The sequence below is a fragment of the Malus domestica genome, chromosome 06, assembly GCF_042453785.1.
Source record: "Malus domestica chromosome 06, GDT2T_hap1".
NCBI lineage: Eukaryota > Viridiplantae > Streptophyta > Magnoliopsida > Rosales > Rosaceae > Malus > Malus domestica.
The window spans coordinates 5,089,216-5,109,987 of record NC_091666.1 but is presented as its reverse complement, the minus strand read 5'-3'; the positions used below and the strand labels follow the sequence as shown (position 1 = coordinate 5,109,987).

The 20,772-nt window shown below is 37.1% G+C and overlaps 2 protein-coding genes across 7 annotated transcripts; one reads left to right on the top strand and one right to left on the bottom strand.

Annotated features, from left to right (window-relative positions):
• Positions 1-7,331: 7,331 nt before the first annotated feature.
• On the bottom strand, positions 7,332-14,228 carry LOC139196987 (uncharacterized). 6 transcript variants are annotated; one of them, XR_011581921.1, is made up of 4 exons: positions 14,035-14,228; positions 13,223-13,279; positions 12,770-13,105; positions 7,332-7,624 (listed from the first exon to the last, which is right to left on the bottom strand). XR_011581921.1 is itself a non-coding variant. In XM_070823395.1 (3 exons), exons 1-3 carry the CDS (start codon positions 14,065-14,067, stop codon positions 12,890-12,892), a joined length of 306 nt encoding a protein of 101 aa, XP_070679496.1. In that variant the 5' UTR covers positions 14,068-14,228; the 3' UTR covers positions 12,682-12,889. The 6 variants fall into 6 exon arrangements, 1 of the variants encoding a protein (XP_070679496.1); XR_011581922.1 differs by lacking the exon at positions 7,332-7,624 and adding an exon at positions 13,665-13,784 and having other exon boundaries at positions 12,682-13,105; positions 13,187-13,279; XR_011581924.1 differs by lacking the exon at positions 7,332-7,624 and adding an exon at positions 13,665-13,784 and having other exon boundaries at positions 12,682-13,105.
• A 5,263-nt stretch (positions 14,229-19,491) lies between these two features.
• Positions 19,492-20,403, top strand: LOC139196742 (uncharacterized mitochondrial protein AtMg00810-like). The gene has a single exon (XM_070823080.1). It carries the CDS (start codon positions 19,492-19,494, stop codon positions 20,401-20,403), a length of 912 nt encoding a protein of 303 aa, XP_070679181.1.
• Positions 20,404-20,772: the final 369 nt, after the last annotated feature.

Genomic DNA, 20,772 nt, shown 5'->3' with positions numbered 1-20,772 from the left:
TCCCTTTTTTTGCAAATTCTATCGTTTTGGTAAAGTTTTATTAAATGATCTCTATTTGTGTTTAGGTGCGTCCGTTGGAAGTGACCCGTCCTCCCTAGTTCGAGCTGCTCCCTGGGCAATGGAATACTATAAGTGGATCCCTTCTCAAATTGCATGTTTTTATAAATTATTAGGCTTGCATGCATTTCATATTTCATCAATCAGTTGTGTGTTATAGTACGTTTTACGGATTTCTATAAGTTATGATTTATTTAAATTGCTTTTACGAAATAGTTATGATTTATTGAATTTATGTTTTACTAAAGGCTATGAATTATGGAATTTCCGTATATGAAATTCTATGGATTTACGGATGTGGATTATCATGGATTTATAAGATAAGGCTTTGAGCTTTTAAGTTCCAGATTTGATATGAGACTTTTGAGATACGTTTTCGGTGCTTATCTAGTGGGTTATCATACATCACATACACATAACCGGGTATGTAGACGTCTATGACCATAGGACACAATTGAGGATATTTATGACATACCCTTAGCTTCACTAGCACGGGGCTAGTGTCGGTGTGATATGTTATATCTATATGTTTCTTCTCTAGCGTAACCCAGAGTCATACAGTTTCACCTTCGGGTGATGAAAGCTATGTTTCTTCTCTAGCATAACCTGGAGTTGTACAGCTTCATTTTTAGGTGATGGACCCACTACATATACATATATATATACACACACACATACGTATATCTTTTCTCTGGCGTAACCCAGAGTCATACAGCTTTACCTTCTGGTGATGGACCATGATTTCTTCACTGGCATAACCAAGTGTCATACAGCTTCACCTTTGGTGATGGTTATGTCTTCGGGCCATAATGATACCCCTAGTTGAGTACATCACTAATGTGATTTACGGAGGTTTACGGATTTTCCTTCGAGCGACTATATTTCCATTATTGAGCACTGGTTTATACGTACTTGTTTTACGAATGTTTTTCATAACATTCTAGAGTTTTCAGAAAACTTACTATGTAGTACTATATATGTGTTTTCAAAACAAGGGGTTAGTAAGTTCAGAAAAACAATGGTTTTCTTATTATTAGTATTATTATTATAAATTGTGGTCCATTCACCCTTTCGAGGCACACGATCCTAGCGTAAAGGCATTTCCACGTAGGTATCTTCGAACTCCCCTCGTGGTGTGAGACCCACTTTCTTCGTAATCTCATTTATTTTAAAATATTCCTTTCATACTTTTCTTGATTAGTTGTATGCTCTGAACACGTTCATGCAAATGCCTATTTCATTATATTCAAATTTACACATTTTGTTTACGTTGATTCTTTGTTTATAACTTGCATGCATGTTTAAAATGGCTTCGTCACCCTCAGGTGTCGTCCAACACATGTCTATCCTAGTATTTAGAGATATTGGGGTCGAAGCATGTAAACAGATCCCTAGGATCCTTACCAAAGGGATCCGGGGAGGATCCTATTGCGTTCCGGTATACCAAATTTTATAAAATAAGTGATTGAGTACTTAAAAAAAAACTTTAACCACTTTTATTATAACACTTGGTGTACCGGACCATATTTGTGGAAACAAAAATAATTCCAAAAATTGTGGAGGTGACACATGGATTTTTGGATAAGAAGGACAAAATTACTCTCGAAGCACACCGGAATTCCCACACGCATGCAACGGACAATAACGGCTCAGTCAAGGAAGAGTCAAAGGTGATCAATATAGTATTTATTCAAATCCCTCTCTTCACTCCTCATCAATCTCTTATTGATTTTATTCAAAATGTAACTCCCAAAACTTCCTATTTAATTTAGGAATAATTGCCATGTTAATTGCAAAATATTATTTCACATAATATCTTGCAATTATTCTTCAATTACAACCATATATGACCGGTCACTCCTCACTCAAAGGGTTGGCAATTCCCTTATAAATAACCCTATTATTCCACTAAAAAGCTAAGTCATTTGCTACCGATAAACTCCTAGACACATTCTTTTCATAATTCTAATTTTGGCATTGAAGATTCTTCGGCCAAAGCCCCCCCCCCCCCAACAATTCATCGTGGGCACGTGAGGCCAGGAAATTTGCATCCACAATATTTATGCCGCATTGAAAAGTTTATCCTCCAACATTTTCTTTAATGTGATTCATAGTCTTGCTCTGACAAACTTTAAAAATCTTAGTAACTTTGTTACTTTTCATCGTATGAACTTTTTTCAATTTTTCATTTTTGAAGAGTAAGATGGAGAGTCTCTAAATAACCGTTGTCTTGTGGATATATAGCTCAATGAAATGAGATATGCATTACACCCCTTGGGGTTATCGAGTGCATGGTCTGGGCCATTAATCTATTCATAGAGGCAGGTGACTAAGGAATCTCTAACCTTTACATTGCACGGAGAATGCTTTTTCAGGATGATTCATAGGTCTTTGGCAAGAGCATATAACTAAATGAATCAATGGAATGTGGTTTAGGCAAAGAGACATGGAATACCCTAAACAAATGACTAAAAATTGAGATGGACTGCATTGCATTGTAATAATTGCAATAGATTCTCTCCTTTACTTCTCTATTGACTTGGGAGCTATGACATGCGTCAAGGTGTCACTTATATTCTGTGAGGCCCTTGTTTCACTACATCGTTAATTAGAACCTTACGGATCACACATCCTAATTTAGAATCAAGGATTATAGAGTTTATACAATGATGGAATAAGTAATGTGATAATTATGTTGAGATTGAAATTAATTCATATTTATTAATTAAATTTTGGGTGCTTATAAGTTTTAAATGGGCGTTGGAATGGTTTTGAATTCAAGTGGGCTCGTTGGGCTTATACCCATTTAGAGAACTTAAGCCACTGAAGTGACTTTTAGCAACCTGAAAGAAAGAAAAAAAGTGACTTGAAAGTGTGATGGAGCCCAATTAAGGGATTAAAGGCCTAATGGCCGGGGAGAGAGAGAGAGAGAGAGAGAGAGAGAGAGAGAGAGAGAGAGAGAGAGAGAGAGAGAGAGAGAGAGAGAGAGGTGAGTGAGGGTTGTTTTAGAATAGACGGTTCGGATCGTTGAAGTTCGATGTGGAGTGGGCCTCACAACTAAGATCCATTTTTTGGAAAAAATGGAATTCTCTTCCCTTAAAGACCTTCTATATATAAACGCACTCACTCTTTTTTAGAGTAAGAAGAAAAAGAAATAGAAAACCTCTCTCCATCTCTTTACACCGAAATAAACCAACCCTCTAATAACAAGAGTGTACTGGCCTCTCTCTCTTGTTCAACATCCATCATCCTTGTTTCTAGAAGGTGTCGAAAGTAGAGGCACCATCACTTTGGTGTGAGGGAGTTCACAACAAGACCAAGAGGAAAGAAGACCGTACTCAAAGGGTGATTAACTTTGATTTTTCAAAATCAAAGTAGTGCTACAAGAGGTAGTTTTTCTTATCCTTTTCCTTTCCTTCTAGCCCAAAGTGTGAGTTCAAAGATTCATTGGTTTGGAATTTTGATTTGCATTGTGAAATTTCAATTTTTTAAACCCAAGACCAACATACCGGCACCGAACCCCCATCAAGACTCAAGCCTTGGTAGACTTCATAGCGGAGTTTACTCCTTCTAGAATAAATGATCATCCAACTTTGGTCAGCTAACATGTGGCCAAAGAACGCCCAACGAAGGATCCAAAGATGACAATCTCAACCAAGTAGACTGCTCGCGCGACATGTTGCACTTGCATGTAGATGGATCTTCTAACAAAAAGGTGTATGCGCAAGACTGGTACTAATCACCTCCGATGGATCTATGCTTTAACAGTCACTCTCGCTTGGATTTCAAAACCTCAAGCAAGAAGTTAGAGCATGAAGCATTGCTTGCAAGTTCAAGGCTAGCAAAAGAAATATCAGTAAAAAAGATGGCCATCCATTCCGATTCCCCACTGATCACCAATCAAACAATCCACCGAATACATGGAAAAGCACATGAGGATGATTCGATACTTGGAAAAAAAGTTCAAGAGCTCCTCGAAACCTTTCCAGTCTCCACTTTAACCAAATTCCCCGAGCAGATAACTTTCATGTTCACGTCTTTGTCAACCTTTGATCTACCCTGAACCACAATTTTGAAGGTCAATCACTGTCGAGGACCTCGAATGAACTAGCATCGACGAGGTTGAACCCGAAGTAATGCAGATTGACCCTTCGCCTTGCTGGCAAGACCCTGTCATCAGAGGTTGGAAGATCGCAAACTGCAAAACGAAGCATCCATCTTTTACATGAGAAACGACACCTTATGCCGTCGAGGATTCACTGGTCCCGTCTAGAAATGTGTCTGAGGCCCACATAATCCTAAGTTCTATATATGATGACGACAATGGCAACCATCAGTGTGCAGACTAGACTAGGTAACACTCTGTTAATAAGTTTAACTAACTTGGACTCTAGGGTTAACCTCTCAATTCTCTATAAGTAACCAAGACCAACCATTTTATTCTGGTTTTGGTGTATGGGTTTTCGTCAATTAAACCACGACGAAAATTTGCTCTAACAAGTACAGTCTGACATACCAAACGAGGTCTTAGTGTTGTTTAGAGTACAAACTTCGCTTATATTTAAAAAAAAATAGCAATGAAAGCTACTTATCTTGTAGAAAATACTAGTTCAGTGAAAAGAAAAAAAACAAATAACATGCCAAATTGCCACTATACCATTTCGTACATGATTTTTTTTTTTTTAATCTAATGTGTTTCAAGCTCAAACTATTCTCTCCTTTTAGTCTAGTTTAGAATCTATTTTAAAACCCAGTATCCCAAGTTGAAATCACGTGGTGCAACTAACAATCATCTTATAGGTGCATCAATTCAAGCTTGTCGTGCAATGTTACTTTCTGAGAATGTAATATTTAGTTTTATCTATTTTTTTTTTGTCACTTGATTTGGTAGCCTTGATGAAAGAGATTCGAAGATGATCTCTTCTCTAATTGGAATTTGATAGAATGTAGTACTGGTTTGTAGGATTCCTGCCTTCTATTAATTTGACCAATCTTGTGTTGACCTGTAGTTGATTGTGTCTTGAACGTCAGTTAGATTCAGGTTGTAGTATTGTACTACAATAGTAGCATTGTTTTTTATTTTTATTTTTCTCTTTAAAAAAGGGGACAACTAGTAACAAATCACAGTTATCTATAGGTCCTGAGAGGCTATGAGATATTAAACTCTGTCTGCAACCACTCACCAGCTTGGAGTCTCAAACCCGGGACCTCTCACATTTTTTATTTATGAGAGGGTAAACAGCCAATTTAGTCCCTAAATTATCACCCTTGTGAAAATTAGGTCTCTAAACTATATTTTCAGAAAAATTAGTCCATGAATTATAAAAATCTGCCAATTACATCCCTAATGTTATATTCGAAGCTACTGTATTCAAATTTTCGTCAATTTAAGTCACGTTACTTGCATGTGATACATATTGGAGAGTAGATTGATAGTTTTTCATAAAGAAATAGTGTATGAAGTTAACTTTGGAGGATAAATTGATAGTTTTTCATAAAGAAATAGTGTAAGTTACCTTTTGAGGGCAAATTAGACATTAAATTCACAACCTATATGAAATGTTAAGGGCTTATAGACAAGAAAATGATGGTATTACACTCTAAAGTGTGTCAAGTGACTTAAGTTGACAAAAAATTGGATAAAATAGCTCTGAATATAATAGTAGGGATGAAATTAGCAATTTGTAATGAATTCAGGAACTTATTTTACCAAAAAAATTATTCAAGAACCTAATTTTCACTGAGGTGATAATTTAGAGACTAAATCAGCACTTGTTATGGTTCACTAGTAGTGTTGTTAGTGCCCATCCACTTATTATACCAAATAATAAGGATATATATATATATATATATATATATATATATATATATATATATATATTAAGGGGGAAGGTATGACTTTTCTTTTGGGTGATATCAAAAGCATTTCCATCTACTTTTTTGGGCGTGGCTCCTAGTTAGAGGAGTTTGTTTTTTATTTTTTTATTTTTGGAAAAAATAAATTTATTCAAAATGAAATTTCGAGTACAACCATTTTTAGTACAATCAAAGAAAAAACATTTCTAGCAATAGTTGGTAAAGACATATCCTAAATAAAAGTATCATGAATGTAGTGTCCAATGCTAGTAATGACATTAGTAAGAAAATTTGCCTCCCAAAAGATATGAGCCTAAGATATATGTCCACATTTTATTTTCAACTAGCCTCTCCGCACACGCTCACGCACATGTGAGAGGCAGCGCCCCTAAAGATGTGTTCTTTTGGTTATGCATGTGAGAATGTCATAACAATTTCTTATTATTTTCTTTTCTTCAATCATCTCCTTATGATATTTTTTTTTCTCTACGATTGTGTTAGAAATTATTATTATTATAACCATGCTTTCTAATTAACGCACATAGTCAAGGCTTATTGTTCTGTAATTTCGGGTGTTACACCCAAAGAACTTTTACATATGTCGAAACCATGTATGCCAATTTGTAGCCATTGTTATTATTTTTTTTTATCATTGGTGCCACATTATCAAACGTTTTTTATCACACACACCAAAACAAATAAGTATGAAATCTGAATTTTTCCGACTATTAAGAAAGATAAAATGCACAAATATTGTCTATAAATTTAGTCTTCCTAACATTACCCATATTGTTATCTTTGAAATCCATTATTCAATGATGACAATAAATTCTGCAACATCAGCGCTACAAATAGAGTACAACTAATATGAATTTGGACATTGTATTTTTGAAAAAAAAGAACTTGTAGAAAAAATGTACAAAATGCAATTACAATTACAGTACATAATGCAGAAAAAACCTTAATCATTCAGTTTGGTGTAGCAAAGGAATGCGTACGATTGCAATTACAGTTCAAAATGCAGAAAAAATGTATCAAGAGAAAATGGCAAAGCTCTGAATATAAAACTGAATTGATTGTTGGTCATACGTATTAGATATAAGTGATTGCAATCGTATGCAGAGACGATGAATTACAAAGTGTGTGATATCTTTTTTTCTCAAGGCCTTGTCTGATGATAAGAACGAAACCAAAGATCTTGAATCAGAATCCAGAATCTCTGGAATTGAAAGTTAACTTTGTTTGCAAGGAAATTAAATCCTACCAGTGAAAAGCAATTTGTAGCACAGGCTTTTAGAATTCACCCAACTGCTCCGAAAACATTGGTTTGATATCCTTTTCTCTATAGGCATTGATTTTTAATCAAATGCTAATTGAACTTATAAATTTCTATGTCAACGTTGTGTACATTAAAAATGTTGTTTCTCACCAATTGCAAGTAAAATTGACAATTCGTTATCAGGTGGTACTTGTTTGCAAAAGTACAAAAATTATACAGAAATTTGTTATTCCATTCACTACACATGGAAAGCAAATTATATTTCATATACTGTTATATTTTTCTCCTCAATCCACATATAATTCAAAAACCTTTGTATTTAATGTTTATACTTTTGTCCTCCACAATGAGAGTAGTCAAGAACTAATCTCCATCTTCCATACTTGTTTTCTCTTTGGCATAGCAGATCTCCAGTGGTTCATTCTCTTTGCACTGATCACCATGGAAAAGAGGAAATTTATTTATTTATTTTTCAAATAAAGAAGACGTCCAACTTCTCACCCAAACATTGAAGTAAAAGCATACAAATGAAGCCACATAGAATTGTTTGAAACTAAGATATATAAAACCCAAAACAAAAACCTGATTAAGCAAGACAACACATAGTCCTAAATTCTTATTTGGATGGACTTTGTTTGTACCATACTTAGGGTCTCCGTATTTAGATCTCGTATAAATACTCGGGGGACTTAAATGTCATTATGTAATAAATAGATGGGCAAATATGTAATAAGTGAGGAGCTCTTATTCTATAAAATGACTCTTTTCTCTCCTCATTAGGGGAGGCCAATTCTTACGTCATGGGAGAGAGCTCTCTTACCCTCAGAAGCTTTCTTCCTCACATACAAAACCACAAGGCTCACAAACAGAAAAATACAATATTAGTGTGGACGTAGCCCAAACCTTGGGGTGAACCACAATACATCTTATGTTATTTATATTCTTGCAGATTCACGGTCGGATTTACGTTGTTCCAAGACCTCCGATTTTGTGCATCAACATTTGGTGCCGTCTGTGGGAATCGATACAAAAAGTTGTGTCGGTTCTTTCTCAATTTTTCACCTCCACTGTGAATCTGCAGAAACCCGAGAACCCAAAAACCTCACTCTTTGGGCTTCTCTAGAAAACTTTTGCAGACCTCCAACCACCTCTTTCTCCTCTCTCGGTCAATCAACACGGAAACCAAAACAAAACAAAAAAGAAACTTTCCCATCTCTGTAACCAAACACAAATCGATGCTTTAAACCCGTGACCAGACAATAGTTTTCCTCATCTCCAACAAGTCTGCGTAGACCTTTATAGCCAGTCACGGTGACCTCGTCGGCTCCGCCATCATCTTCCAGATACAAGCCATTGACTTCACTTCACCAATCTTGTCCTCAGCCACACCGAGCTCGATCTCACTCGCCAAGATGAAGTCGGGTCCTTCACCAGCCTTGACGTCGACAAACCCACATAGCTGCAGATTTCATAGCTGTCATTCGCACTGCATCGATTAAATCAACGGTTGGAAAAGGGATTGGGGCGGTGATGGGATCAGTTGATGAGAGAAGATGGAGGAGAGAAGGTTTTTCAACTTGAAGAATCTCTCTCTATCCTTGTGGGATTGTATTTCTGCAAATCAGAGGTGGATTTATGGATACGTGATACAAAATTGGACCGCGGGAATCAGCCAAGAAAGTCGTCGCATTTTCTGCAATCATTTCCAAGTATCAGCCATCGGATCGATTAATGCCTCAATTCTCTGATTTCATGTTTATATATAAAGGAAGTATCTCTTTCACTTCGGTGATTAGAGTGCTCTCCGTTCCCGGAGTCGCAGCCCCGACATCAAACTCCTCCTCCTAAAATCTGAAGGTTTCAAGCATCCACTCACATTTCCCCCTTTATCACATCCACCCACTTCCTCACCCCGCCATATCCCCCACTTCTCACAGCCTCCCTCACTGACTCAATCACTCTCATTCTCCTATACACGCTGTCGTTACCGTTTCTGGGTCACGATTCTGGTGACCTGAAATTCCGACGCCATGTACCAACGTGTGGCCTGCAGTTTTGTCAGCCAAGCCTGGGTCTCACCGTAAAGTTCCGCTGTACCTAAATGGCAATTGGCGCTGACCACGAAGTGGTCCTGCTCAGAGACGAGGTGGTGGATGTAATCGAAGCCGTGGGTAAGGTTGATGGCGATCTGCATCCTGGAGAGCCACGACGATTGGACAGTGTAGCTCGGATTCTTCCGGTTACGGAGGCAGTCGGTCAGGTTGGTGTCGGCGATGAATTCATGAATGAGACAAATGGCTACAACCACCTCACCGGAAGTGTTACTTGACGTCCTTCCATACCTCCGAGTCCTTAAAGATGGCACAATCGGCAGACTCACCGGAACCCAAGTCGCTCATCCCGACCTCGATCCACAAACCAGAGTTTTATCCAAAGACATCGTCATCTTCCCCAAGACTGGCGTGTCTGCCCGACTTTACCCACCTAGCACCGCCAAACCCAAAAGTGGAAAGCACAGAACAAGATAAGATTCCACTTCTAAAGAATGATGTCTAGAGATGAGAAAAGTCGATGAGGAAGTGGATTTACAGTCACTGCTCACCCATGCTGTAAACCTGCAAAGCAGAAAAGCAAAAGTAGAGAAGAGAATAAAATCTGAGAGATTGTGATTTGAATAAGCAGGACCGCAAGTGGTAAGGGACAAACGGTAAAGAAAAGATTAATGATTAATTGGGTGCACATGCATGACAGAGACAAAAAGAGAGGTGCGGTGGAAAGAGGAAAGGAAAAGAAGAAAAAACTCTCCAGTACGCAATAGGTGCAGTACGCACCAATGATCTGCAACTGTCGAAACCTTTGTTTTGAATGATGTGATTTATTTTTCTTATCTTTCGGAGACATCTGTATAACTCCATCAGAGGGTAATAATAAAATAAAATAAAATAAAAATAAAAAAGGGCAAGCCCAAAATAATGGGCTGGAATTTTATGTGGAGGGCGAATGCCCATATGCCCAAAAGAGTCAGGCCCTCTATTATCACCAACCAGGTGATCAAAAGTACGTCCAGTACTACAAAAAATTATTTGGTAGCTTGCCGCTAGTACCACCAACCAAGCGATCAAAAGTATGCTTAGTACTCCAAAATTATTCGGCAACCTACCGCTATTATCACCAACCAGGTGATCAAAAGTACGCCCAGTACTCCAAAATTATTCGGCAACCTGCCGCTATTATCACCCACTAGGTGATCAAAAGTACGCCCAGTACTCTAAAATTATACATGAGCATCACTCATGTCATTCATACATAAATATTCATGAGCATCACTCATGAAAATCATACATAAACATTCATGACCATCATTCATGCCAACATTCATGAGCATTACTTATGTCAACATTCATGAGCATCACTCATGTCAGCATCCATAAGCATCACTCATGTCAATCTAGCTTCAAAAGCTTCATTTACAGAGCTCTAGCTTCAAAGCTTCACTTGCAAAGCTTACCTACAAAGCTTCAGTGCAAGGTATACAAATACCGCCTCCGAACAACCGCCACTTCGGCCCATACATGGATTCGATTTGAAATCTCCAGCCAACATACTCTATTGACCGAAAACTTGGGGGACTACATTATGTACCATATATTGGGCCTCAACTGGGCCTCATGAAAAATACTTGGGGGACTTAGCCCATTATTTATGTATTGATGAGCGAGCCCTTATTCTATAAAAGGGACTCCCTCACTTTCATTAGAGAGCACCCATTATTCATGTACTGAGGAGCGAGCCTTTATTTTATAAAATGGACTCCCCCACCTTCATTAGAGAGCATCGCCGCCTGCTGAGCAACCGCCTCGCAGCGAGCATCACTCCTAACCCATCACTTATGTATTGAGAAACGAGCCCTTATTTTATAAAAAGGACTCCCCTACCTTCATTAGAGAGCATCGCCACCTGCTGAGCAACCGTCTCGCCGCGAGCATCACTCTTAACCCATCACTTATGTATTAAGGAGCGAGCCCTTAGCCTATAAAAGGGACTCCATCACCATCATTAGAGAGTATCGCCGCCTGTTGAGTAACCACCTCGCCGCGAGTATCAACTCTAGCCCATCATTTATGTATTGAGGAGCGAGCCCTTATTATATAAAAGGGAATCCCTTACCTTCAACGCCACAAGCCGAGCCAACCAATGCAACATAAGCCACAAGCCGAGCAGTCTCATAACATGTGATACTTCTAGTTGAGCATCATTTCACTTTGAGCACCGCCTCATATCAAGTATTAGACGACATCTAGTTACTTCGGCCCACACATGGACTAAATTTCAAATCTCCAGCCAAAATACTCTCTTGACTGAAGACTTGGGGGACTACTGTTTGTACCATACTTAGGGCCTTCATATTTAGATCTCGTATAAATACTCGGGGGACTCAAATGTCATTATGTAATAAATTGAGGGGCAAATATGTAATAAGTGAGGAGCCCTTATTCTATAAAAGGACTCATCACTCTCCTCATTAGGGGAGGCCAATTCTTAGGCCGTGGGAGACAGCTCTCTCATCCTCAGAAGCACTCTTCCTCACATACAAAGCCACAAGGCTCACAAACAAAGAAATACAATATCAGTGTGGATGTAGCCCAAACCTTGGGGTGAACCACGATGCATCTTGTGTTATTTACATTCTTGCACATTCACGGTCGGATTTACGTTGTTCCAAGATCTCCAGTTTTGTGCATCAACAGACTTCAAATGGCTTGCAAAAATGCTTATCATTCCTTGTTGATCCAAACAATCAAAAAGCTTTATCTTGTTCTTGGCCAGTCAAGAAAAAAAAACACACGGAATGAAAAGAAATGAAACAATAACAGATAAAACAATCGTGGAGAACTAAGAGCAAAGCAATTGTAATTTTGCAAATCGAATCTACTACAATAAAAATCCAATCATATATCAAAATGAGGGAGATCAAAACCTTATATCTCCACATACGCTTACACTCATGTGAGAGGCCTTTTTTTAATCACGGGCACTACACGCCCCTAAAAATGACGAATGCATACAACATATACATTAGATGGGTATGTCTGGTTTCAATCTAATTAAACTATGTCAATCATATCGCAACATGCCTATATTATGATTTCCTTCAGAAAAATCAATGGACCAGTCAATACAAAATTCGGATGACCACATTATGGGCATGAACAATTTTCTGCAGGGTTATTTGTCCTTATGATTGAATATGATTTACAGTTTAACTTCTCTTGTATAATTAGTTCAATTATTTTAACTGTGTAAGGTTTTTGGGTAATCATATTGCATTCCATTAGAATCAGAAGTGTGGGAGTACTTTGATCCTCTTGCCATAAGTATTCATTTTGTTATCGTCAGAAGGATTTTTTATTTTTATTTTTCCCATTTAGATCTCATGTAAAACTACTCAGATGCATCCCTACAGTAAGTAACATAGGAAAGAGATAAGGAAAAAAAATATGGATAGCCTAAGTTTATTAGAAAACAATCACACGACACTCGAATAAAAAGTAGGTAAGATCATACAAAATACCATACCTTTTCTATAAGAAAAATCCACATGAGAAATGCCTTAAAGTTCTCCATTCATCTGCAAAGAAACAAAAGAACCCGTTATGCTCTACAGTTTGTGTTCTTTCTCACAAAACTGCCATTGCTTTATAGTTTCATCCCATGTTTATCCTTTTGAATATTCCGTTTGAGGAGACTGGTGAGCATATGGAAGAAGATGGAGGATTTCAATCCAACTGGAAATTGTAAGGTGCAAATGTAGTGGGGGTGAAACTCTTCCGAATTTTCCTCTTCCTCTTCATATTCTTCGCCATCCTCATTGTCCTCATAATCCTCATATTCATCGCTTGACCGACCATATTCCTATGCCAAAACAACATATATCAATTGTTAAACTAATTTCTCCAAAAAATAATAAAGTATCGTGATAAAAAATTTACATACAAAAAGTCAATGGTTGAAGATTGGAAATTTGGTTACATCTCTATCATATCCCTGCATTCCCTCTTGAAATAAGCAATTACTAATACAGAGTACCTGAAAATTAGCACACCAAAAAAAAACTGTAATTTTGATTATGCTGAACAATTATGAATACAAAAAAAAAATCACACAAACAATCCCTAATTTTTATCACAGACTTAATATGCAGTGGCCTAAAACAATGCAAAATCTAATCAAGTTCATCAAATTCAATATTAATTATACATCAAAGACACAATCTTTCTGTATCCTAAGCCTAAAATACCATACACATACCATAAATTTTCCGAATTTCCAAGCAGCAATTCAATCTCTCAATTCACAAACAAATTCTTTTAGAAGATAGTGATGTGGGGTAGTAGGAGGAGGGAGGACGCTTCATGCAGAGAAGCTACAAATTAAATTTTTTTGGTCGAAATTAGCAAAAGACCAAACTTACGCAAAAAAAAAACAAATGAACGGTCTTGCCATTGAAATTGAATTACTTGTCCAAGCCTTTTTGGCCCAGCATACACTATCTTCAAAATACGCACATCGGCTCCGAACTGCAAACGGATGTCTGTTACCATACGAAATAACGAAACTTTATTCGAATGAAGATCTTAAAACACAAAGCAATTTCATATTGTTGAACAGATCGTTAGTTTAAACCTGTAGTAATTCATAACATTCACAGCTCTTCATTAGAAATGAACAACTACAAATTAAACTAAGCAAATTAAATTTTTTTTTTAGAATTCAGTCGAAATTAGTAGAAGATCAAAATTATCCAAAAGTAACGAATGATCTTGGCGTTGAAATTAAATTACCTGTCCAAGAGTTTTTAGCCCAGCGTCCACCATTTTTAAAATATGCAAATCGGCTCCGAGCTATAATACCTTATCGAAATTGAACAAAAACTGAGCAAAATGAATAGGAAATTTAAGACGATAAAAGCGGACGAAGAAGAAGCATAAAACAGACGATGTGAGAAACGGTTATGCGCGGTTGAGTTCGTTTCTCCTTTTTCTATGAATAGTGTGGATTGAGTAAGCTGTTGTAGCCTCTTGAACATGCGGTTGGTTATAGTTTCCATTGTAGTAACTGCTTGTAGAATGTCTTTCATCTAAAGGGTCACAATTTGTTTGAATGGGGGATGTCTTTCATCTAACAGTTGTAAAAACATATCTGAATATTATATTGTGTGCATTACGATTTCAGCCCTATTATAGTTGCGTATTACGATTTTAACCGTATTCTATTAGGATGATTTTGTGTTTTTTTTCCTGAAGCGAGAATATTCTTGACATTTTGAATGCTTCACCAAACTGGCATTCTTTCTTTATATATATATATATATATATATATGAAATGAAATAAGAATTATTTTAATTTAAGATACATTTTTAATAGGTATCTTTTTTTCAAATTACAAGGTCAGAAAAATGTTACGTGGCAAAGACTATGGCACCCTCACTAGTAGGAGAGATTTTTCAATCTAACCGAAATATGGGGTGGTACACTACATGTTACTATATAAATAGTGGAACATGTGTGTTAAAAAGTTAATAACTTAAAAAATAAAATTTTCACCACTTATATAAAAACATGTAGTATACCACCTACATTCCGATCACAATAAAAAAATTTCTCCATGAGAAGGCCATAGTGGTTGATATTGGATAAGTATATAGCCTGTGTCATTACCACTACACGTGCAAAACATGTGCTCATATGGCTTACTAGATAGAATAGTATAAATACCTTTTCCTTTCCTTTATTTTTGTAAGATGTTGTAATACCTAAAACAGTTAGAGAAATATATTGTAATTCTTTCGGCCTCTCCTCTAAGTTTTCTTCTACAGTGTATTTCTTGATTTCTATGAAATTCATCTCTACTGTTAAGATGGTATCCAGAGCTGTTCTTGCTTGCACAATGGTACTGGTTCATCGTTTCCACTGCTTCGACTGGTAAGAAGGTGATATTACTTCTGGGCTTTGTCTCTGGACATTTGTTCTTTGCGTTGAAAACCCTAAAAGAGTTTAGTGTTCTTCTAAAATTTCGTTTGAATTAAAGTGTAATTGAAGGCCGATGCCATAGTTTTTTGGTTAATTGAAGAGTTATATGTTGATTTGATAAAGGCCGATGCCAAAATTTGTTGTGAATTTTCAATTTCTTGAAGTGATTTGAGTTGATTGAAGGCTGATGCCATAGTTTTTTTGTTAATTGAAGAGTTATATGTTGATTTGATGAAAGGCCGATGCCAATATTTGTTAAGAATTTAGTTTCTTGAAGTAATTGAATTGATTCAAGGCCGATTGCCATTGTTGACATATATATATGTGATTCTTGCTTCTCTGCGATCGTATAGTGATTGTCTTCGTAGTTGGAAATCAGATTTGCAATTCTTGTTCATCTTGAGTTATCCACTGACTCATCTTGCATCTGGGTCTTTCTGGGTATTTTCACACCGACATAGTTTTGATTGCTTCTCTGTTTTTGTCTTCATATCATGGCAAATCAAGTGCGGATCGAAAATTTGTTGGGTATGCTCACTATTAAACTGACTGATGATAATTTCATTAAATGGAGTTATCAATTTGGCTCGGTTCTTCGTGGCTATGATTTCTTTGATCATTTAACTGGTGATTATGTATGCCCTCCCAAGTTTGTTATCACTTTTGAATTAGGGGTTACCAATGAGATAAATGCAGCTTATAAAGAATGGATTGAGATTGATATGGCGTTGTTAAGCTTGTTAATTGCTACACTCAGTGATGATGCTATAGAACATGTGGTAGGCTGTAAGACCTCTCATGAGGCATGGACTGCTTTACAGGATAGATATATGTCTGTGTTTAAAGCTAGTGTCAATCATCTCAAAGCAGAATTACATACTATGCAGAAAGGGGGGATACTATTGATAAATATCTGTTGAGGTTAAAGGCTATTAAAGATCAATTATAGGCTGCTTGAGAGAAAATGCCAGACAATGATCTCATCATTGCTGCACTAACTAGCTTACCTTCTGATTATGATATGATTCGGACTGTTATTTTAGCTAGAGAATCATCGATTACACTTAAAGAGTTTCGGGCTCAATTAATTGGTGCAGAGAAGACAATTGAAACTAGAATGCAATATTTGGTTCAGAGTATGTATGCCATGTATGTTAATGCTAATGCTTCTAATGATCATACTGGGAGTTCTTACTCTCAGTTCCCTGCATCTTCAGCTCCATTAGGCAGTTCTTCTAATGCACAGTTTTCTCTGACTGTTGGTTCTAGTTTTTCTGGAAGTTCATCATTTGTTACAGGTTATCATGGTAATCAATTTCAGTCCAACGGCTACTCAGGAAATAATATGATTGGCAGATCATTCAATGGAAACAATTATAGACCAATGGGAAATGGAGGCTATAAGCAGAAATTTAATGGGTCGAGATCTAGAAATAATTGGTAACAGTGGTCAGGAAATACATCCAATCGGTTTGAGCCTATTCCTGAGTGCCAAATCTACTCGAGAAAGGGTCATGTAGCAGTTACATGTCTTTTTAGAAATGATAATGGTTCAACTGTACAAGAATGTCAAATATGTGGAAAACGGGGTCATATTGTCTTGAACTGTAGGCATCGGAACAATTATGCATATCAAGGAGCTCAGCCATCTCCTTCCTTATCTGCCAATTTTGCATATCAAGGTTTTCCTATGTCCCCTAATGCAGTTGATATGGGAATGATCACTACTCCGTCACACTTTATCCACAATAACCAATCCCCTCAGTTTGTGAATGTCAATCAAAACTCCTTCATTCATTTCTCAACCTGTGTCATTCTCTTCTAATTGTTTTCCAGCTATGAATGCTTAAGCTTCTGCAGCCACTTCAAATGAAGAATCGTGGATTCTTGATTCTGGTGCCTCTTATCACATGACCCCAGATTTAACAGTTCTTGCTCACTCTACACCATATGAAGGCACTGAGAAGATAATAGTTGGTAATGGTGAAGGTTTGGATGTACAAAATATTGGTCATGGCACTCTGCAAACTCCTTCTCATATTTTGTCTCTTAATAGTGTTTTACATATGCCGATACTAACTGTTAATCTTTTGTCTGTTAAGAAACTGTGTAAAGACAATCACAGTTGGTTCATATGTGCTGACATTCAATTTTTCGTGCAGGACAAGGCAACAAGGGCAATCCTCCACCACAGAAAGAGTAGCAATAATGAGTTGTTCAGAGTACCTTTGCATATTTTTCCAACACTGTTGAATAAAGGTGCAACTCCTTCTGCTTATTTGGGACATACAGTGCAATCTTCTTTGTGGCATCAGAGATGTGGACACCCTTCAAATGCAATCTTAGCAACTATGCTTAGGAACTCAATTATAGCTTGTTCTTCCGATGACATTAGTAAAGTTTGCTCACATCGTCTTGAGGGAAAAATGAGTAGACTTCCATTTTCTGCTAGAGTTGATACAGTAGACATACCTTTTCATAAGATTCATAGTGATGTATGGGGACCTTCTCCAGTTTCTGTTGAGGGGTTTCGCTATTATGTGTTGTTTATAGATGAAGCTATTAGGTTTGTATGGATTTTTCCTATAATAAATAAATCAGAGGTTTTCAGTTCATTTGTCAAATTCTGTGCTTATGTTGAGAATCAATTTCAGACTATAGTTAGAATGTTACAGTCTGATGGTGGTGGAGAGTTTCTCAACAATGCATTTAAGGAATATTTGGCTACACATAGTATTTTACATCATATTTCATGCCCATACACACCCCAACATAATGGTCTAGCTGAGAGGAAGCATAGACACCTAATTGAGACAGCAATTACACTGTTATCTGTTGCTAAGTTACCTCATAAGTTTTGGTCTTATGCCATAACACATGCTGCTTTTTTTATTAATAGGATGCCTTGCAAGACTCTTCATATGGACTCCCCATTTGGAAAATTGTTTGGCAAGCAACCTGATCTAGTGAATTTAAAGATCTTTGGCTCTGCAATCTATCCTTACCTCAGACCATATAATACTAATAAATTGCAATCCAGATCCACTCAGTGTGTTTTCTTGGGATATCCACAAGGTTATAAAGGTGTCATCTGTTATAATTTGTCAACTAGGAAAGTTCTCATTTCTCGCCATGTTTATCATGATGAGACTGTGTTTTCTTACAAGAATGGTATTAATATAGCTAGTAAAACTACAACTTCTTCTGGTTCAAATAGTCATGTGACACCTATTCTTGTTCAGCTATCAGTTCCAATGGCACATGGTGTTAATGATGATGATCATCAAGATTTCCAGAATATTTCATCTTCACAATCTCTTAGCTCTACATCACGGCATCTCAACTCTATTTCTTCTGGTTCTTCAGGTTCTTTGGAAAATGCACAGGACTCTACCTCACCTGCTACTCTTTCCCGCCCTACTTCTATGTTGCCTGTCCTTCAATCACAACAGTTACAAGTGGAGTTACCTACTATTACTTCATCTATTTATCCTACCACAGAGAATGTGTCTCTATCACAAGGTATTCAGACCAGATTGAAAACAGGTGCAATTACCAGAAAGGACTACTCCGCTTTGACTGCTATATTTCTAGAAGTGGCATCCTTAACTCCAGCAGATGATGCTCATTTTTCAGGGGGTTTCACATTTATTGCTGATATTTTGGATGCTTCTGAACCATCAAATTTCAAACAAGCCTATCTATTCCTCAGTGGCAATCGGCAATGCAAGAAGAGTTTGATGCTCTTCAATCTCAAGGCACATGGACTCTTGTTCCTAATTCTTGTGATAAGAATGTGATTGGAAGCAAGTGGGTGTATAAAATTAAAAGAAACAGTGATGGTTCTATATCAAGATATAAAGCTCGGCTGGTGGCTCAAGGGTTTAACCAAGAAAAAGGGTTGGATTATACAGAACATTCAGTCCAGTTGTTCAACATACTACAGTGCGTTTAGTTTTAGCATTGGCTGCAACACATCATTGGGAACTTAGACAACTCGATGTGAAGAATGCATTTCTTCATGGAGAATTGCAGGAAGAAGTCTATATGAAGCAACCTCAAGGTTTTGTTCATCCTTAATTTCCTACACATGTTTGCAAATTGGTTAAGTCTCTTTATGGCTTAAAACAAGCTCCACGAGCTTGGAATGATAAATTTACTAGTTATCTGCAAGCAATTGGTTTTGAAGCCTCTCTGTCAGATTCTAGTTTATTTGTTCGAACTGATGGAGTTGATGTTGTCATTTTACTCCTCTACGTCGACGACAAATGATTCAATCTGTGATCACAACTCTCAATGCAGTATTTGATCTTAAGGATATGAGGCGATTGGCTTATTTCCTTGGGCTTCAAATTACATATAAATCTAATGGGGACCTGTTTATTAATCAAGCCAAGTACACTAAAGATGTGATTCACAAGGCTGGAATGGATGACTGTAAACCATGCTCTACACCCTACAAACCTCATAATCAGGTTTTATCCAATGAAGGTACCTTATTATCAGATCCCACATTATATCGTAGCTTGGTTGGAGCTTTACAATACCTCACATTTACACGTCCTGATATTGCAGTTGCTGTGAATAATGTGTGTCAATATATGAATGCTCCCACTGACATTCATTTTGCTATGGTTAAAAGAATACTCCGATTTCTCCAAGGTACACTTCATTGTGACTTAACATATATTTTTGGAGGTCCAGTTACGGTCACTGCATATAGTGATTCTGATTGGGCAGCTGATTTGAACACTCGAAGATCTATCACTAGGTATGTTGTTTATCTTGGGCGGAATCCTGTTTCCTGGCAATCTAAAAAGCAGTCATCTGTTTCTAGGAGGTCAACGGAGGCCGAATATCGTGCCTTAGCACATACCACTGCTGATATTTCTTGGATTCGGCTTATACTCAAGGATTTACACGAATTTGTGCCTTCTCCTCCAGTGCTATATTGTGATAATCAATCTGCTATAGCATTGAGTTTAAATCCAGTTCAGCACTCTCGGATCAAACACTTAGAGATTGATTTTCATTTCGTTTGTGAACGAGTTCAAAAGGGAGATTTATCAGTAGAGTATCTGTGTACTAAGGATCAGATTGCTGATGTGTTGACAAAGGGACTGCATAGACCAGATTTTCTCCGCCATTGTTTCAATCTTAAGCTTGGGTACCCTTGCTAAGATTGAGGGGGTATTGGATAAGTATATAGGCTGTGTCATTACCACTACACGTGCAAAACATGTGCACATATGGCTTACTAGATAGAATAGTATAAATACCTTTTCCTTTCCTTTATTTTAGTAAGATGTTGTAATACCTAAAACAGTTAGATAAATATATTGTAATTCTTTCGGCCTCTCCTCTAAGCTTTCTTCTTCAGTGTATTTCTTGATTTCTATGAAATTCATCTCTACTGTTAAGAGTTGACGACTGAGATTTGTATTTAGGGAGCTTTAACGACAAGCACTCGGTACTGTTCACTTTAACGAAAAATCATATTTTTACACTAAAAAGTCAATCCTGGTACTATTCACTTTACCCTTTATTTT